Source organism: Oncorhynchus kisutch, linkage group LG28 (genome assembly GCF_002021735.2).
Source record: "Oncorhynchus kisutch isolate 150728-3 linkage group LG28, Okis_V2, whole genome shotgun sequence".
Taxonomy (NCBI): Eukaryota; Metazoa; Chordata; class Actinopteri; order Salmoniformes; family Salmonidae; genus Oncorhynchus; species Oncorhynchus kisutch.
In genome coordinates this window covers 4679941-4700837 of record NC_034201.2, presented here as the reverse complement: position 1 = coordinate 4700837, position 20897 = coordinate 4679941, and the positions used below count along the sequence as shown (strand labels likewise).

Sequence of the window (20897 nt, the reverse complement as noted above, 5' to 3'; positions counted from 1 at the left end):
GCATTCCAGGTGACTACCTCATGAAGCTGATTGAGAGAATGCCAAGAGTGAGGGTGGCTACTTTGAAGAATCTCATTAACACTTTTTTGGTTACTACATGATTCCATATGTGTTATTTCAGAGTTTTAATGTCTTCACTATTATTCTACAATGTGTGTCCAAACCTTTGACTGGTACTATATATGAAGATACCTTGAGTTTATGGAACGCCAATGTGGTAAAATGACATGTTTATGAACATACCTTTCATTTGAGGAACTCCAGTGTGGTAATGACATGTATATAAACAGACCTTGAGTGTGTTGAACTCCAATGTGTTATTGACTTGTATGAGTTCCTCCATCTGCTTCATCTGGCCCACCTGTGTGTTGGACTCCTTGATGATCTGGAAGAGGGAGAATAACAACAAAGAGTGGAGGTGTAGTGGAGCACATTTTGGTAAGGTTTTGTTGGCCCAGTATTTTGAATAAGTATCCAACAGAAAGACTGCTGTCCATTTCCTAATGGATTTCAATTTAACAGGCCTACTTATTTTCAATGGCACATTGTTCGTAGTATTTAGGTATATATACTCCAATTTAGGCACTCCTCCTTCTCCCCAATCTTTACATATTTTATGGTTCGACAGGAAGACGAAGTGATTGGGTAATAAACCATTGTTTCTCCCTTAAGGGGACCTGACCTCAACCCCGTTGATGCCTAATCCAAAGATCTCTCCACCCATATCCCCTATAGCGATCATGTGACTTCACCCTGTCCACCCAGCACATTCCAAAGCCATCTGGCTCCTACAGATAACCATTAACTTCTGATGTAAAAACCAGTCTCTAGGATAGCATTGTTCCAAGTTTAATCCAGAATTCAATGGTACACTATATATACAGAAGGATGTGGACACCCCAAATTAGTGGATTCGGCTATTTCAGTCACACCCATTGCTGACAGGTGTATAAAATCGAGCACACAACCATGTGATCTCCATAGACAAACATTGACAGTAGAATTGCCTTACTCAAGAGCTCAGCGACTTTCAACATGGCAACGTCATAGGATGCCACCTTTCCAACAAGTCAGTTCGTAAAATGTCTACCCTGTTAGAGCTGCCCCAGTCATCTCTTCATTCAAAGACTCTTACTGACAGTTGTGGCTGCTTTGTGTGATGTATTGTTGTCTCTGCCTTCTTGCCTTTGTGCTGTTGTCTGTGCCCAATGATGTTTGTACTATGTTGTTGTCATGTTGTGTTGCCACCGTGCTGTGTTGTCATGTGTTGCTGCCATGCTATGTTATTGTCTTAGGTTTCTCTTTGCCGAGTGCTGAAGCGTGTCTGTCCTCGGTTGCAACACTCACTACTGAGTTCCAAACGGCCTCTGGAAGCAACGTCAGCACAATAAGTGTTTGTTGGGAGCTTCGTGAAATGGGTCTCCATAGCCGAACAGCCACACACAAGTCTAAGATCGCAATGCCAAGTCTCGGCTGGAGTGGTGTAAAGCTTACCCCCATTGTACTCTGGAGCAGTGGAAAGCGTTCTCTGGATTGATGAATCACTCTTCACCATCCGGCAGTCCGAAAGACCAATCTGAGTTTGGTGGATGCCAGGAGATTGTTACCTGCCCCAATGCATACTTTGAAATGTATACTGTAGTTTGATGGAGAGGAACAATGGTCTGTGAATGTTTTTCATAGTTTGGGCTAGCCACTTAGTTCCAGTAAAGAGACATTTTAACGCTACAGCACACAATGACATTCTAGATGATTCTGTGCTTCTAACTTGGTGGCATCAGTTTGGAGAAGGCCCTTTCCTATTTCAGCATTACAATGCCACTGTGCCAAAAGTGAGGTCCATGCAGAAATGGTGTGTCGAGATCGGTGTGGAAGAACTTGACTGGCCTGCATAGAATCCTGACCTCAACCCCATTGAATACCTTTGGGATAAATTGGAATGCCGACTGCGAGCCAGGTCTAATTGCCCACATCAGTGCTCGCCCTCACTAACACTCTTGTGGCTGAATGGAAGTCCCTGCAGCAATGTTCCAACACCTGTTGGAAAGCCTTCCCAGAAGAGTGGAGTCTGTTATAGCAGTAAAGGGGGGACCAGTTCCATATTAATGCCCATGATTTTGGAATGAGATGTTCGACGAGCAGGTGTCCACATACCTTTGGTCATATAGTGTATCAAATTGGGGTGGATGGAATAGGTGTTACCTCAGACACTGAGGTCAGGGCTCTAGAGGCAGTGTTCTCCTCCCTAGTGCCCTCTTTAGTCCTCTTCAGGATGTTCTGTGTGGAAAAGCAGACTTAGGTTGTGTCCCAATTGCACCCTATTCCCTATATAGTGAAGTACTTTTGACCAGGACCAATAGGACTCTGGTCAAAAGTAGTGCACTGTATAGAAAAGGGTGCCATTTGGGATGCAGCCGTACAGTAAAGTGAGTGCATCATTTTTTTTTGCATTGGTATGTAATTTGACCTGTGACCTGGAGATGTTGGCAGCCGCTGTTACTGACCAGGGCCCGATGCATCTTTCTTACAATGGCCGAAGATGTACCATGCATTTCCCAAAACACAACGCAGAGAGAACGTTCTCTAAGTGCATCGTTGAGGCATTTGTCGATACTGATAGGATCGAAAGAAAGACAGCGCTGCTCTCGGAACAGTTTTATCCATGGAAATCTTACCCTAACATAAAAATTATTCCACAATATTGACGATGCTTAGCCTGTAATATAATGCACTAAATCAAGATTTGGCACATCACTGAGCACATGTTATATATATATATATATATATATATATATATATATATATATATATATATATATATATATATATATGTTATATATTATACATATCATGAAATATATTGAGGTAAGAGAACCTCAAGTAATAGAGTAATAGAACTCAATGAAATGAACATGAAATTGATTTCAATATGATTGTAATATATTGGTCTACGTAGCCTAAAGGCCTACAGTATTCAACACTGCAGTCATCTCAGTTTTCATCCGTTGCTTTTTTGTAACAATTGCAAAGACATTTGCAACTTTTTATTTGTAGTCAACTTTGTTCAGAAGTTATCGGTGGTCACAGAGAGACAGATAAACATCTTGATTCTATGTTTAGTGGTTGCCTGTGTATAAAGGGATGTAACATATACAAGGGCAATTGACGCACTTAGCTGTTCTATGAGTGGCTGAGGCAGTTGTTAAATAACGAGCATTTTCAAGTGTAACTTCAGCAACAATGGTTTTTGGAGATTTAACGATTATCCTATGAAAGTTCTAACAATTAACTTAGCCTTAAGATGCTTTGGTGAAATCGGACACTGGATGTTGATGCATGTGATGGAATTACAACTATCTAATTGATTCTAATTATTATTACATTATGATGATTCTGGGTTGGAGAGATGCAGCCACTGACCTGTACAAGGATCTTGATGCGTGTGATCCTCTGGAAAGGAAGGAGCAGAAAGGAGGAGAAGGGAAGACGACGACATAGAGGAGACTCCTCCAGCCTCCGCATCACCAACGCAAATGGGTTGTTGGTCTGCCTGCAAAGTGGATTGGTGGGTTAACGAATAGTAATGGGAAGGTCGGCCCTTTTTTCTCTGACTCTGATCTTTCCGACTGAATCTTTCAACTGATTTTGTTCATTTGAGTCAGTAAAGGACGATTTATGCTTTATCGGCCAATGCAGAAACCGGATAGACCATGCAGAGCATTTATCGCATCGCCTTGCCCCCCCCCAAAAAAATGTACAATGAGGAGGGCTCCGTATAGCTCTGCATTGACATGATTGGTTGACGGTAGGTGGGGTTGGTAAGATCTGTATAAACACAAATTCACTTCCTTGACAAGTTCCTTCACAACAGCTCTGCTCCGCAAAGCACAAGAAGTATGAATGCCCTGACTTACAGGGCCGCATCGCAGTAAATGCTGTATCGCCAATGCAGAGTCCAGAAAGACCACAAATTGACTTTAATACCCAGAGCACGCAGGACCCCCTACAGGCGACCGATGAACTAAAAACAAAATAATCATGATTCTTCAAGCCTCTCGTTCACCATAGGTGTCTTATTGGAGCTGTCATCTGTGACTGAAACTTATAAAACTGTGCTTCTAACAATGTACATTTGGGATTGCTAGGCATACAAATAAGATCATTTATTGACACCTTTTAAATTAGGTCTAGTTGCTTCCGCAGCTAGACTAGATTGTGAATGACTTGGCAGAATGAAATTGCTTGACTGCCATGAAGGAGATTTGCCCAATAGCCTAGGTATCATTCGCAAACTGCAGCAGCCCCCGAAATGATTCTTCTTGAGTTTGAGAGATGAGCAGAGGCAGACTTGGTTCTACAAAGCTGTGTCCATCGATAACGTTCAATAATCGATGGATTGCATTCATTCTTACACCATGCGATCTCACAATGATCACAGACATACTTCTTTTGGGGTGGGAGTGGTCGAGTAGGGATTATTTCTCTGCCATCTTTTTTTCAGAGGGTTGGTAATGGGTTGTTGTTTTTTTGTGGGTACTTGTAGGTGGAATGGCTTGTCACTGTGTCTACCTCAGGGTTTGTGTGGGGACTCGGGGAAGGGACAGGACCTTATTTAATTCCATTGCTGATGTGTTTTTAAATATATTTTATGAATCACATCACACCTTTGTCTTGGAATGTAGATTGTTTAAATATAGCAGCTTAGATTTACCTGTTGAGTGTAGGGGGCAGGATTTTTGTTTTTGGCAAAAAAACGTATCCACTTGAAACTGCCTATTTCTCAGGCCCAGAACCTAGAATATGCATATAATTGTCAGATTAGGATAGAAAACACTCTAAAGTTTCCAAAACTGTCAAAATATTGTCTGTCAGTAATAACAGAACTGATATTGCAGGCAAAAACCTGAGGAAAATCAAACCAGGAAGTGGCTTCTATTTTGAAAGCTCCATGTTCCATAGCCTGCCTTCGCTCCATTTAACTTCTTGCGTCGAGCCATCCCGGATCCGGGATCGTGAATACAGCCTCAAGCTCATTACCATAACGCAACGTTAACTATTCATGAAAATCGCAAATGAAATGACATTAAAATGCTAGCTCTCAAGCTTAGCCTTTTGTTAACAACACTGTCATCTTAGATTTTCAAAATATGCTTCTCAACCATAGCAAAACAAGCATTTGTGTAACAGCTAGCGCACCTAGCGTAGCATTTAGCGTTAGCATTAGCAGGCAACATTTTCACAAAAACCAGAAAATCATTCAAATAAAATCATTGCCTTTGAAGAACTTCAGATGTTTTCAATGAGGAGACTCTCAGTTAGATAGCAAATGCTCAGTTTTTCCTGAAAGATGATTTGTTTAGGAGAAATTGCTCCGTTTGGGGCGTCACGTTTGGCTACCAAAAAAAAACGAAAATTCAGTCATCTAAACGTCAAACTTTTTTCCAAATTAACTCCATAATATCGACTGAAACATGGCAAACGTTGTTTAGAACCAATCCTCAAGGTGTTTTTCACATATCTCTTCGATGATATATATACCCAGGAGAAAATGCCTGCGGCTGAAGATTACGCACCAATTTACACAAAGGACACCGGGCGGACCCGTGGTAAATGTAGTCTCTTATGGCCAATCTTCCAATGATATGCCTACAAATACGTCACAATGCTGCAGACACCTTGGACAAACGGCACAAAGCTTAAGCTCGTTCATGGCACATTCACAGCCATATAAGGAGACAATGGAAAACAGAGCCTCAGAAATTCTGCTGATTTCCTGTTTGAGGTTTCATCTTGGTTTCGCCTGTAGCATGAGTTCTGTGGCACTCACAGATAGTTTTGGAAACGTCAGAGTGTTTTCTTTCCAAAGCTGCCAATTATATGCATAGTTGAGCATCTTTTCGTGACAAAATATTGCGCTTAAAACGGGCACGTTTTTTTATCCATAAATTAAAAGAACGCCCCCTATATCCAAGAAGTTAAAGGGATATCAAACAGATTTCTTTTTCCTATCGCTTCCTGAAGGTGTCAACAGTCTTTAGACATAGTTTCAGGCTTTTATTTTGAAAAATGAGCGAGAAAGATAACATTGCGTCATTTATCAGTTAGCTGGGTGTTCGCATGAGTTTTGCTTGCGCAACAGAGTAGGGCAGCCATTGTCTCTCCCTCTCCTATTGAAAAAGCGACAGTCCCGGTTGATATATTATCGATTATATATTTTAAAAAGAACCTGAGGATTGATTATAAAAACCGTTTGACATGTTTCTGTGGACATTACGGATACTATTTGGAATTTTTCTTCTTTTGTTAACAACACGGTCATCTCAGATTTTCAAAATATGCTTTTTCTTTTCAACCATAGCTACACAAGCATTTGTGTAAGAGTATTGATAGCTAGCATAGCATTAAGCCTAGCATTCAGCAGGCAACATTTTCACAAAAACAAGAAAAGCATTCAAATAAAATAATTTACCTTTGAAGAACTTCGGATGTTTTCAATGAGGAGACACTCAGTTAGATAGCAAATGTAAATTTTTTCCAAAAATATTATTTGTGTACGAGAAATCGCTCTGTTTTGTTCATCACGTTTGGCTAAGAAAAAAATCTGAAAATGCTGTCTCTACAACGCCGAACTTTTTACCAAATTAACTCCATAATATCGACAGAAACATGGCAAACGTTGTTTAGAATCAATCCTCAAGGTGCTTTTCACATATCTATTCGATGATAAATCATTCGTGGCAGCTGTGTTTCTCCTCGAAGCAAACGAAAAATACACGCAGCTGGAGATTACGCAATAATTGCAACGGAGGACACCCAGCGGCCATCTGGTAGATGTAGTCTCTTAAGGTCAATCTTCCAACGTCACAATGCTGTCGACACCTTGGGGAAATGACACAAAGTCTAAGCTCATTCGTGACCCATACACAGCCATATAAGGAGACATTGGAACACAGCGCACTCAAAATCTGGGGCACTTCCTGTATGAAATTTCATCTTGGTTTCACCTGTAGCATTAGTTCTGTGGCACTCACAGACAATATCTTTGCAGTTTTGGAAACGTCAGAGTGTTTTCTTTCCAAAGCTGTCAATTATATGCATAGTCGAGCATCTTTTCATTACAAAATATCTTGTTTAAAACGGGAAGTATTTTGCAACAATTGTATGATTTCAGACTCATTATTGGTGGTGATTTTAATGCTGTATGGGACAATGTGCGTAATAGAACTGGACCAACAGAGGTGAGAGACCAATGACTATCAACTATGGCGCTATGGTGCTAGGCTCATGAAATCGCAATTATTGACCTCTGGCTCTCTTAATCCTACAGCCAGAGATTTCTATTTTTATTAATTGAGACACCCCAAGAATCAAATATATTTCTTCTTCTAAAGATCTGTTTGATAACATTCAAAATGTTGGAAATATTACCCACTGCTTTATCTGACCACAAGGGTATTTTATGCAAAGCCTCTCTTGGGTGAAATCATCAGCTCATGTCTCAGATGGAGGAGCAATTATCTGAATTCATTGATATAAGCAATGACTGTTCAGTGTCCTCGAATACTGTGGGATGCAGTCAAATGTTTTATTTTCTCATACTCTACCTTATATTAAAACCTGTTAAGCCCACCTGAGACGCAACCGTCTCATCTAGCCATCAGCAAATGCAAATGCGCTACGCTAAATGCTAAAAGCACTCGTTAAAACTCAAACGTTCATTAAAACACACATGCAGGGTAGTGAATTAAAGCTACACTCGTTGTGAATCTAGCCAACCAGTCAGATTATTAAAATGCTTTTCGGCGAAAGCATGAGAAGCTATTATCTGATAGCATGCAACACCCCAAAATACCTGAATGCGACGTAAACAAAAGAATTAGCGTAGCCGGCGCTACACAAATAGCAGAAATAAAATATAAAACTTTGATTACCTTTGACGAGCTTCTTTGTTGGCACTCCTATATGTCCCATAAACATCACTATTGGGTCTTTTTTTTCGATTAAATCGGTCCATATATACCCAAAATAGCCATCTATGGAAACTGTGTGATTCAGAAAAAAACACAGTTTTAAAACGCTACGTCATTTTTTTTTTATTAAAAAAGTTGACGATAAACTTTCACAAAACACTTCGAAATACTTTTGTAATCCAACTTTAGGTAGTAAACGTTAATAATCTATCTAATTGATCACGGGGCGATGTGTATTCAATAGCTCCACGATTTAAAATCATCTTCCAAAATCTCTCTTCCAAAACTTCCTGTCGGAGACCGGATGGAAAGTGATCTCTCTAGTACGTTTGACCAAGAAACAAATGCACCGCAAATGACGAGACTGGCGACATCGTGTGGAAGCTGTAGGAATTGCAATCTCGGCCCCATTTAATTTAGTTTCCATTCAACAATTCATGCAGGTGGCGCATTGATACTTTTTTCAGTTTTCAGTGACCAGATTTTCTTGCGCTTTTCGATGAAACACACGCTCTGTTATAGTCACAGCCGTGATTGAACCAGTTTTAGAAACGTCAGAGTGTTTTCTATCCACACATACTAATCATATGCATATACTATATTCCTGGCATGAGTAGCAGGACGCTGAAATGTTGCGCGATTTTTAACAGAATGTTCGAAAAAGTAGGGGGTAGGCTTAAGAGGTTTAATCTAATTTAAACAATGCAAAATTACTGGAATTTGGAATATAAATTATCACCACTAGAAACAAAAATGCACTCTGACATCTCCACAAGCTATTTTTGATCAGTAGACTATCAGAAAATAACTTAATTATTCACATAGACACTGGGCAGAATCTCAGTTTCCTAAAACACTTCTATTATTTTCATGGGTCTCGCCAAGCCTTCTATTAGCCTATTCTATTAGACTATGTGCCAACCAAAACTTTGTAAATATAACTTCAAATAAATCAATGGACGGCATCATACACTCTGACCCAGTATTAATAAATTCAACATTCCGGGACATTATATAGATCTGAGATCCCACATGATAATGATAAATGTATCTCCTTTCTCCGTGACTTGCAACTGCCTCAGCATCACCCTGATGCTCATTCCTGCAACACTAGAGGTACTTGTTACTCCCTATTACTCTGATTTGAACAAAAAAAAAAAATAGCCAAACAATGAATACCAGGAAATCACAGTTATTTGTATCTTTTTAGGTCAACTACTTCTAGACATTATTCATTATTTCAGTAATAGGGGCTCCTTCAATAGAGACATGAACACTGCTATAATTTCACTTGCTTTATAATTTTTAATGGGTCTATAAATACTGACTTTCCATCACCTACGTATATTTTCATTAGACACAGAAAAAGCGCCTATAATATGTATTGTTATGGTTCGTCCTACGACGTATGGGAATGGGTGAACAATTCATATGCATGATCCAAGTCCTTTATACCAATCCCACTGCCATGGTATCAACTGGCAAAATATGCTCATCCCACTTCAACTAAAACTAAAACCTTGTTGCCAAGGTTGTCAGAGTCCTTTGGTATTTGCTTTATCCCTAGAACCGCTTGTGTGCAAGTGGTCCGACTGTCCCAACGTTAGTATCCTATTACTGTACTTGGCACAGACCACCACATGCTGTATCTCTGTATGCAGATGATAAACTGCTCTATGTTGGCAATGCACCTCAGTCATTACTTAACCTTATCAGCGTTTTTAATAACTACAGCTTTATATCTGGGTATAAAAACTGGACAAAATCTGCTATATTACCCCTGAACTAGGCAATGTGTAATTCACAGCTGCCTCGAAACATTCTCAGAGTCCAGCATTTCCGCAAACTGGAAATAGAAATCTATCACTTCTTTCTAATCAATAGTCAAAAACAACTTCAATTACCATCTTAAGAAGCAGAGAGTCAGATGTGGAAAGATGGGAGCAAATCCTAAACTCATTCCAGGCTCAAGACTCGATAATTAAGATGAACATACTGCCAAGAATCAACTTTTATAGTTCCATGATCCTTCTTTCACCACCATCAGTATATTGGGATAGGCTACATTCATTGCTTGCCAAATTCATTTGGAAGAGGAACTCCCTCATATTAAATTCTCTACCCTCCAGTGGGAAAAATGTGCAGGTGGACAAATCTTATTTTACGCCCTCTGTATTTATGGCTAAATCCAAATACCGCTGGTGCCCCCTGGAGGAAAATCTAGTTGCCCCTCACAGACTCCAAGACATAACCCATTCTGATATCCCACTCAAACACTGCAAACTCAAATTTGGCACTAACGTATCACAACTTATTTCAGTCTGGCACCTGTTTGGAAAACATATCTCTTTTCCTCAATGGTCTCAGACATTACTGAAGGCTACTGTTTCCGTGCATTACTAGACCTACAGAAACATTTTAACCCACCTGGCACTTCCTTCAATATCTTGTTTAAAACGGGAAGTATTTTGCAACAATTGTATGATTTCAGACTCATTATTGGTGGTGATTTTAATGCTGTATGGGACAATGTGCGTAATAGAACTGGACCAACAGAGGTGAGAGACCAATGACTATCAACTATGGCGCTATGGTGCTAGGCTCATGAAATCGCAATTATTGACCTCTGGCTCTCTTAATCCTACAGCCAGAGATTTCTATTTTCATTAATTGAGACACCCCAAGAATCAAATATATTTCTTCTTCTAAAGATCTGTTTGATAACATTCAAAATGTTGGAAATATTACCCACTGCTTTATCTGACCACAAGGGTATTTTATGCAAAGCCTCTCTTGGGTGAAATCATCAGCTCATGTCTCAGATGGAGGAGCAATTATCTGAATTCATTGATATAAGCAATGACTGTTCAGTGTCCTCGAATACTGTGGGATGCAGTCAAATGTTTTATTTTCTCATACTCTACCTTATATTAAAACCTGTTAAACCCACCTGAGACGCAACCGTCTCATCTAGCCATCAGCAAATGCAAATGCGCTACGCTAAATGCTAAAAGCACTCGTTAAAACTCAAACGTTCATTAAAACACACATGCAGGGTAGTGAATTAAAGCTACACTCGTTGTGAATCTAGCCAACCAGTCAGATTATTAAAATGCTTTTCGGCGAAAGCATGAGAAGCTATTATCTGATAGCATGCAACACCCCAAAATACCTGAATGCGACGTAAACAAAAGAATTAGCGTAGCCGGCGCTACACAAATAGCAGAAATAAAATATAAAACTTTCATTACCTTTGACGAGCTTCTTTGTTGGCACTCCTATATGTCCCATAAACATCACTATTGGGTCTTTTTTTTCGATTAAATCGGTCCATATATACCCAAAATAGCCATCTATGGAAACTGTGTGATTCAGAAAAAAACACAGTTTTAAAACGCTACGTCATTTTTTTTTAATTAAAAAAGTTGACGATAAACTTTCACAAAACACTTCGAAATACTTTTGTAATCCAACTTTAGGTAGTAAACGTTAATAATCTATCTAATTGATCACGGGGCGATGTGTATTCAATAGCTCCACGATTTAAAATCATCTTCCAAAATCTCTCTTCCAAAACTTCCTGTCGGAGACCGGATGGAAAGTGATCTCTCTAGTACGTTTGACCAAGAAACAAATGCACCGCAAATGACGAGACTGGCGACATCGTGTGGAAGCTGTAGGAATTGCAATCTCGGCCCCATTTAATTTAGTTTCCATTCAACAATTCATGCAGGTGGCGCATTGATACTTTTTTCAGTTTTCAGTGACCAGATTTTCTTGCGCTTTTCGATGAAACACACGCTCTGTTATAGTCACAGCCGTGATTGAACCAGTTTTAGAAACGTCAGAGTGTTTTCTATCCACACATACTAATCATATGCATATACTATATTCCTGGCATGAGTAGCAGGACGCTGAAATGTTGCGCGATTTTTAACAGAATGTTCGAAAAAGTAGGGGGTAGGCTTAAGAGGTTTAATCTAATTTAAACAATGCAAAATTACTGGAATTTGGAATATAAATTATCACCACTAGAAACAAAAATGCACTCTGACATCTCCACAAGCTATTTTTGATCAGTAGACTATCAGAAAATAACTTAATTATTCACATAGACACTGGGCAGAATCTCAGTTTCCTAAAACACTTCTATTATTTTCATGGGTCTCGCCAAGCCTTCTATTAGCCTATTCTATTAGACTATGTGCCAACCAAAACTTTGTAAATATAACTTCAAATAAATCAATGGACGGCATCATACACTCTGACCCAGTATTAATAAATTCAACATTCCGGGACTTTATATAGATCTGAGATCCCACATGATAATGATAAATGTATCTCCTTTCTCCGTGACTTGCAACTGCCTCAGCATCACCCTGATGCTCATTCCTGCAACACTAGAGGTACTTGTTACTCCCTATTACTCTGATTTGAACAAAAAAAAAAAATAGCCAAACAATGAATACCAGGAAATCACAGTTATTTGTATCTTTTTAGGTCAACTACTTCTAGACATTATTCATTATTTCAGTAATAGGGGCTCCTTCAATAGAGACATGAACACTGCTATAATTTCACTTGCTTTATAATTTTTAATGGGTCTATAAATACTGACTCTCCATCACCTACGTATATTTTCATTAGACACAGAAAAAGCGCCTATAATATGTATTGTTATGGTTCGTCCTACGACGTATGGGAATGGGTGAACAATTCATATGCATGATCCAAGTCCTTTATACCAATCCCACTGCCATGGTATCAACTGGCAAAATATGCTCATCCCACTTCAACTAAAACTAAAACCTTGTTGCCAAGGTTGTCAGAGTCCTTTGGTATTTGCTTTATCCCTAGAACCGCTTGTGTGCAAGTGGTCCGACTGTCCCAACGTTAGTATCCTATTACTGTACTTGGCACAGACCACCACATGCTGTATCTCTGTATGCAGATGATAAACTGCTCTATGTTGGCAATGCACCTCAGTCATTACTTAACCTTATCAGCGTTTTTAATAACTACAGCTTTATATCTGGGTATAAAAACTGGACAAAATCTGCTATATTACCCCTGAACTAGGCAATGTGTAATTCACAGCTGCCTCGAAACATTCTCAGAGTCCAGCATTTCCGCAAACTGGAAATAGAAATCTATCACTTCTTTCTAATCAATAGTCAAAAACAACTTCAATTACCATCTTAAGAAGCAGAGAGTCAGATGTGGAAAGATGGGAGCAAATCCTAAACTCATTCCAGGCTCAAGACTCGATAATTAAGATGAACATACTGCCAAGAATCAACTTTTATAGTTCCATGATCCTTCTTTCACCACCATCAGTATATTGGGATAGGCTACATTCATTGCTTGCCAAATTCATTTGGAAGAGGAACTCCCTCATATTAAATTCTCTACCCTCCAGTGGGAAAAATGTGCAGGTGGACAAATCTTATTTTACTTATTTATGGCTAAATCCAAATACCGCTGGTGCCCCCTGGAGGAAAATCTAGTTGCCCCTCACAGACTCCAAGACATAACCCATTCTGATATCCCACTCAAACACTGCAAACTCAAATTTGGCACTAACGTATCACAACTTATTTCAGTCTGGCACCTGTTTGGAAAACATATCTCTTTTCCTCAATGGTCTCAGACATTACTGAAGGCTACTGTTTCCGTGCATTACTAGACCTACAGAAACATTTTAACCCACCTGGCACTTCCTTCTTCTACTTACAGCTCCATTCTGCTTTGCCTACCTATGGGGGAAAGAATGCTCTATATACCCAACTCACAAATGGTTTATTCAGTACACAGGGATTTATTTCAAAATTACATTGTCTGTTAATTAAAATTACCCACAATGCAATTCATTCCCATGCTTCTTGGAAGAAAGAACAATCCATGCGTACTACTGTAATCAATTGGATTACAGCGTGATCCAATATATAAATTGCTTCAAGAATCCCCGATCATCAAATAAAACATTACAATTTTGCCCACTGGACAACAACCCCCAAATTGCTCACTGTGCCCTCAGGGGGCTCCTGGCAATTTTTTTCATTTCTGGAGATGTGTTTCATCCTGTTTCTCTGACATAAGGGGAGAAATGTACCATATTCACCATATATTTTACTGTTAAATGATGACACTACTTTGGACCTGTCTCTGAAGCAGTGACATATTTCTCTGGCTGGGTTAACAGCAGCCAAAAAAGTATAACCTAAAGTTGGTGGGCTCCTCATTTTTCAAACAGACATCAGTGTCTGCTGTCATTCAAAGACATTATAAACATGTAAATATCTGTAGCACATATGCATGAGGCTAGTGAAAGAAACATAACAGCTCTTTCATCAGCATATGACTCAGTAAAATTGCTAGCATGAACTACTAATCTAACTATTAGTTAGGGAAGTCCTGTGAGTGGGGGGGACATGTTTGTCTTGTTCTTGTTCCGTCTGTTTCTTTGTCCATGTGTACTTGTTTTACCAATAACAATAAAAACATTTGATGACAAAAAACTAAAAAATATGCTGGAGTACAGAGCAAAATGTGAAAATGTTACTTCACTGTGCAAATACATGAGGGAAGTTGTCATTTAAAATGTGGCTCTATGATCCAGCAAATGTTTTGTATGAGGTGACAAAAGGTCTTTTACCTTTTATTTGAGGGTATTTTCATACATATGTTTTACCGTTTAGAAATGTATTTAGCCCCCGAAGAAGTCATAAGTATTTGGACAAATTCTCTTATAGTATATTTAGTTCAATATTTCGTCCCATATTCCTTGTGACTCTACAAACTTGTTGGATGCATTTTAAGTTTGTTTTGGTTGTGTTTTGGGTTATGTTTTCCGAATAAATAAATAATTTCAAAACTCAGAAGCACACAATCCATAAGTACATGGGCCTTATAAGGTGTGGTGGGTGAATTTATTTACTCACACGAGGGAGCTGTAGGCCCTCTCCTGGTAACCCTGGTTACGGATGTAATCAATGTAGACTGAGAAGTCGTACAGGGCGTATTGGTGGATGATGTCACACACATCAGTTATCAGAATGTTCTCATCGATCCTACTCAGAAGATCCTTCAAGAACCTGTGAGAAGAATTTGAGAGTGAGGGATGTTTCAACTTACGTAGGTTGGATCTCTTTCTTTACAGTCCCCTGTATCATCCCTTCTCCATTCCCTCTCACTCCATCCCCCTCTCTCTCCAAACCCTCTCCCCATCCCCTCTCTTTCCATCCACTCTCCTTCTATCCCCTCTCCCTCCATCCCCTTTCTCTCCATCCCTTCCCCCTAATCCACTCTCTTTCCATCCCTTCTCTTTCATCCCCTCTCCTTCCATCCACTCCGTCCCTCTCCTTCCATCACTTTTCCCTCCATTCTTCTCTCTCCTTCCCTCCCTCCTTCCATCCACTCTTCCTCCATCTGTCTGTTTTCCAGACATCATTTACCTCTGGCTGACCTCATACACATGGAGTATGTTGGAGAAGAGGGTCTTCTTGTCATGGATCACCAGTGTGTCATCAAGGTCCCGACACATCAGGAAGTGATCAGTGAGAACGTTCAGTGAGTGGAGGTACGAGGCTTCCGATGTCAATACTTCAAACATGCTCTGATAGAAAAAACATTTGTTAAATATTGTTGAATTGTTAAGAAAATGTTTCACATAGGAATTTGGTACGGTAAAGGACTGGTATAATGTAACTGACAATATAACTGACTACCCCCCCCCCTCCTTTCCTCACCCCGTCCTCCCATCCCCACCCTTCTTCTTTCCCTTCCCTTCCCTCCTTCTCTTTCCCTTCCTCCTCCCCCTGCCCTTCCCTCTCTCCTCTGCCCCTCCTCTCACCTCCTGTCTCTGCAGCTCCTCTGGACTGAGTCTCTCCAGGATCCCACTGTCTCTGACCACCGGTAGCTCCTGCCACAGTGTGACCTCCGCGGAGTAAAAAAAACCACAATCATATTTGAGTGCTGGCCTTTTTCATTTTTATGTGATACATTTTTGGTTCAAAACACCCTTTTTGCTTGTTTACAGAAGAGGATTTAGAGTTGAGCACTCTCATTCTTCACTGAGACTGACCTCTGCGGGGCCATTCCTGGCCCTGAAGGACTGGCCCTTAGGGGCCCCTAAGGACCCACCGCCCCTGAGCCTCATATGGAGGTCCACGGTGGCCCTGCTGGCACTCCGGCTGATGCTCTGGAGCTGGATCGCCTCCTTGATGGACTTAGCCTGGTAGATCTGGTACAGAGGTTCTGAGAGTGGAGGGGAGGGGGTTGGCAGTGGTGGGATGAGGTGAGGTGGGGGAGCAATAACAAGGGAGGAGAGTGGGGGGGGGGGGGGAGAGAGAGTGCCAGGGAGAGATATTCAGGGCCAGGGAGAGAGAGGAAGAGAGGATAGGTAAAAAGATACACTGAGTAAACAAAACATTAAGAACACCTGCTCTCTGCATGACATAGACTGACAAGGTCAATTCAGGTGAAAGCTATGATCACTTATTGATGTCATTTGTTAAATCTGCTTCAATCAGTGTAGATTAAGGGGAGGAGACGGGTTAAAAAATGATTTGTAAGCCTTGAGACAATTGAGACTTGGATTGTGTAGGTGTGTCATTCAGAGGGTGAATAGGCAAGACAATATTTAGGTGCCTTTGAACAGGGTAAGGTAGTAGGTGCCAGGTGCACTGTTTTGTGTCAAGAATTGCAATGCTGCTGGGTTTTCACACTCAACAGTTACCCATGTGTATCAAGAATGGGTGCAACTCAATATGTGTTCCTATTTGGTGTATATGGTGTATATTGTCTCCGTGTTGTAATATCAGAAATAAAACAAAACCGAGAAACTCTGTACCGTCCAGCCTCAAAGGTCCCCAGTCTGAGGAGATCCTCCTGGGACTATCTGCCTGTTCCTGTGGCCTGTGGAAACACAATGCTGAATGTAAAACATATTTATCAATCTTTTAAACGTTTGAGAAGATTCATAACATAGACGTAAACACATTTATGGTATTTGTGTTGTACTGTATGTTGAGAGTTGCCACTATGGCAGCGCAGACTTACTCCTCTACGCCCTCCCCGTCTACAGTCACCCAGTCATCCCTAACATCAGCATCTGGGAGGGAAAGTGGTGATTTCATCTGGTTTCTAATATTTCTCCATTGATTCATTATTGAATTGTGAGCATTATCCTCATATAAATAGAATTTCAAGATTCATAACCAAATTACAAGTTCTTCTCCTACCCACCTGTGGATGAGTGTCGGCTGAGACAGCTAGGGCCACTGGGCTCAGGGTTAGGTGGAAGAGGTTTCATTGGAATCTGAGGTCTGAGTTGAGGAGGGCGGGGCATGATGGGGCAGGGGAGAAGGCAGAGATCATGTAAAACAGGAAGTGGAGGCAGAGGTCGCAGGATTGGCTGATGGGGGTTGCCATGGGAGATGGAGGGAGGAGTCTGAGGGGAAGGGGTACTCTTCTGGATGTCTGACTTTGAAATTGAGGTTAGTAGGCCAGAGAGAGAGGGCGTGGACATGCTCTGGAGATTATCCTTTGGAGGAGAGGGATGCTGCGTCTTGTGCATCAGTGGAGGTTTCATTAGGCGTGGGAGTGGGGGTGGATGTGGTTCTTCTCTGTCAGACATGGGCATGGCCTCATATGTAACCTCATCATATGTCTCAGTTCTGTGTTGAGGGGGTCTTGTGTGTGAGCTGCGCTGGTGTGAGCTGTGCTTGGTGTTTGAGCTGTGCTGTTGTGTACTATGCTGATATGAGCTGTGCTGTGAGCAGATCATCAGGGCCAGGGAAGATTCTGCGTTGGATGATGTGTTATGTTTTGAAGGGAAGGATCTCTGGCTGTTATTCTCGCTGACCTCGTGAACTCTGACCTTTCTGTGCTCACTGAACATAGCAGCTGTCTCTGTCTGGCACCCTGTCTGACTTTTCCTCCCTCGCTCATCTGCTCTGAAAGATCCCAACATCTCTTCATTCACCTCCTTCCTCTCTCTCTTCTGGTCCCGATTCCCTCGTTTTTCTTTCTCTCCATCCCCTGTCACTTCTATGTAGTCATCTTCATCCTCTTCCTTCCCCTCCTTCACCACTCTCTTCTGGTGCTCATTCCCTCGTTTGTCTTTTTCTTCATCCCCTATCACCTCTACATAGTTATCTTCCTCTTCCTCCAGAGGAACCCAGACTAACTTCATGCCAGTTCTCCTCAGGTGACAGATGCACTGGCACTGTGTCATGTTGCCATGGTGACCACTAGGGGTTTGTCTGCTCTCAATGGTAACACACACAGGCGCTTCATCCACCTCACTTCCATCGGGAGCTGAAAGAGAGTGTGTGTGTTATTGTGTTGTGACTGTGAAATACAATGTGCTTGTTTGTTCATTTGTTACTTACTTATTAGTGCAACATTATTATATCAAATAATCCATTCCATGTGAACCTAACCTCGGCACCCAGAACCTCGGCATCCTAACCTCGGCACCCAGAACCAAATCTCCCGCTACTCAATTTTTACATTAATGTCATAAGAGACTACTTGGAACATAAAACAGATTCTGTACATCCGAGACATGATCGTTTTTTACTCTTTCTCTTCCTCATAGACATATGGACATGGATATATAGGAACATCAATATACCACAAGGTTTTCTCTGTTCCTTCATGTGCAGGAACACTCCCTTTTCATGTATTCATTTTTAGAAAATAGCGCTGACTACTAATCATTTTACAAAGGAACATTCTGAGGTTAAGAGATGTGACTTGGCTTACCTGATCTGTTTCCTCGTCCATGTCCAGGTGTGAGAAGGGTGCCCAGATGGTTGTCTGTCTTCTGCCCCAGGGGCACAGCATCTCTCTGTGCTGTGGGTTGTGCTGTAGGTTGTGTGTGAGGGCCAGAACGTGGCTTTCTCAATGGTACTGGAGGTGGTATGAGGCTGAGTTCCACAGGGCTCATTATTATAGCATCATAGTCGGCCTGCTGGGCCCTTGTCTGTCCTCTGTTACTGTCTGCCTGCTGTCCTGCCTCTGTCCTTGTCCTTGTCCACCCCACCACCCCACCGTCTCCCTGCTTTGCCCCAGTCACTGTCTCTGCCCCTGCCTCTACCCCTGTTCTTGTCTCTAATCCTGCCTGCCCCATCACCTCATTCTCCTGGCTGCTGAACTTACGCACAATCCTCTTCACCTTCCCCTCCGGTAGTTGATGTTGTTTCCTCTCCTGGCTCCTCTCCCCTGATGGGGGTTGGTTCTGGTTCGGGTTTGGTCTGTTCTGGTTTCTGGTCTGGAAGTGGTTTGGGATGTTTGGCCCCAAGGATTTGAGGTTAGAAGGCTTTGGGGGAATGACGGATCTGGGTCGAAGTCTTGACTTCATTAACAACAAGGATATTGATTAAACTTTATTATCAAAGCAATTCTTCTTATGACTCACCACTATTTGTTACTTTTACACTGAATAAAAATATCAATACAACATGTAAAGTATTGGTCCCATGTTTCATGAGCTGAAATAAAAGATCCCTGACATTTTCCATAGGCACAAAACGTGTATTTCTCTCAAATTTGGTATATACACAAGCTGAATAAACAGCATGATGATTACACAGGTGCACTTGTGCTGGGGGGCAATAAAAGTCCACTCTAAAATGTACAGTTTTGTCACACAACACAATGCCACAGATCTTAAATTGCCAGATAATCTCATGCCATCAGAGCTGTTGCCAGATAATTGAATGTTCATTTCTCTAACATAAGCCACCTCCAAAGTTGTTTTAGAGAACTTGGCAGTACATCCAACTGGCATCACAACTGCAGACCACATCCGGCTTCTTCAACTACAGGATCGTCTGAGACCAGCCATTCGGACAGCTGATGAAACTGTTGGTTTGCACAACTAAAGAATCTCTGCACATATCAGCGTTGTGTGGGCGAGCGGTTTGCTGATGTGAACAGAGTGCACCCATGGTGGCAGTGTGGTTATGGTATGGGCAGGCATAAGCTATGGACAATGAACAAAATTGCATTTATCGATGGCAATTCGAATGCACAGGGATACTGAAAAGGAATGGGACAACAATCCACAGGCCACAATCAACAGCATGATCAACTCTATGCAAAACAGATGTGTTGCGCTGCATGAGGCAAATGGTGGTCAAACCAGATACTGACTGGTTTTCTGATCCACGCCCCTACTGTTTTTATGTATCTGTGACCAAAAGATAAATATCTGTGTTCCTAGTCATGTCTAATTCATTTATTTCAATTGACTGGTTTGCTTATATAAGCTGTAATCCTTGAAATTGTTTCAAGTTGCTTTTATATTTTTGTTCAGTGCAGCTGAAACGGGCCTCTGCTATTACTACCCCCTAATCTTTGAAATGCGACATAGATCAGCAAGGAAAGTAAGTTAAAGATCACTACAAGGGAGTTGACACAGGAGAACTCAATCACTTTCATAAAATTATCATTCAGCAGAAGCGTTTACCCAAAGCATCATAAATAACTGTCAACATTAACAGTGACACTTTCAGTATGTGAAGTTGAACCATGAAGTTGAATAGGGTGCCATTTGGGACGGCACAATGACTTTGATGATAATTTGTAGATATTATTAATATTTACATACCACGATCATGTCTTTTCCTGCATGCAGTCCTCTGTGAGACTGAGAGTGGTGTGCTGTAGACTACTTTCATTTTACAGTGGGCCAGATAGGGGGTCACTTCTGCATTTTGTCTGTAGAATTACCCCGTACTCTCTTAGTCATAGGGGAAGTCCTTAAAGGGGAAGTTCACCCAAAAACACTTCTGGGCCCTTTATAACAGTTGCCTGGTCATTTGTCAGTTCCCCAGACAGTTTTTAGGGTCATTGCTTGAGTATTTAGATGTACGGTGCATTCGGGAATGTATTCAGACCCCTTGACTTTTTCCACAT

General features: G+C 41.1%; 1 protein-coding gene across 4 annotated transcripts in view; it reads right to left on the bottom strand.

Moving 5' to 3' along the window:
• The window catches only part of LOC109872994 (rho guanine nucleotide exchange factor 15), a 43346-nt gene extending 22679 nt beyond the window's left edge, over positions 1-20667 (bottom strand). Inside the window, exons 1-13 of one of the 4 annotated variants that reach the window (XM_031807892.1) lie at positions 20590-20667; positions 18741-19332; positions 17217-18290; positions 17031-17082; positions 16822-16886; positions 16054-16226; positions 15823-15906; positions 15425-15585; positions 14912-15064; positions 11222-11332; positions 3421-3550; positions 2203-2277; positions 293-385 (exon numbers count right to left, since the gene is read on the bottom strand). In XM_031807892.1, coding sequence (XP_031663752.1) covers positions 293-385; positions 2203-2277; positions 3421-3550; positions 11222-11332; positions 14912-15064; positions 15425-15585; positions 15823-15906; positions 16054-16226; positions 16822-16886; positions 17031-17082; positions 17217-18290; positions 18741-19332; positions 20590-20598 — 2772 coding nt within the window. In that variant the 5' untranslated portion in view covers positions 20599-20667. The remainder of the gene's footprint in view (positions 1-292; positions 386-2202; positions 2278-3420; positions 3551-11221; positions 11333-14911; positions 15065-15424; positions 15586-15822; positions 15907-16053; positions 16227-16821; positions 16887-17030; positions 17083-17216; positions 18291-18740; positions 19333-20589) is intronic. The other 3 variants (XM_020464445.2, XM_031807893.1, XM_020464446.2) reach the window with 3 other exon arrangements.
• Between the last annotated feature and the right edge of the window lie 230 nt (positions 20668-20897).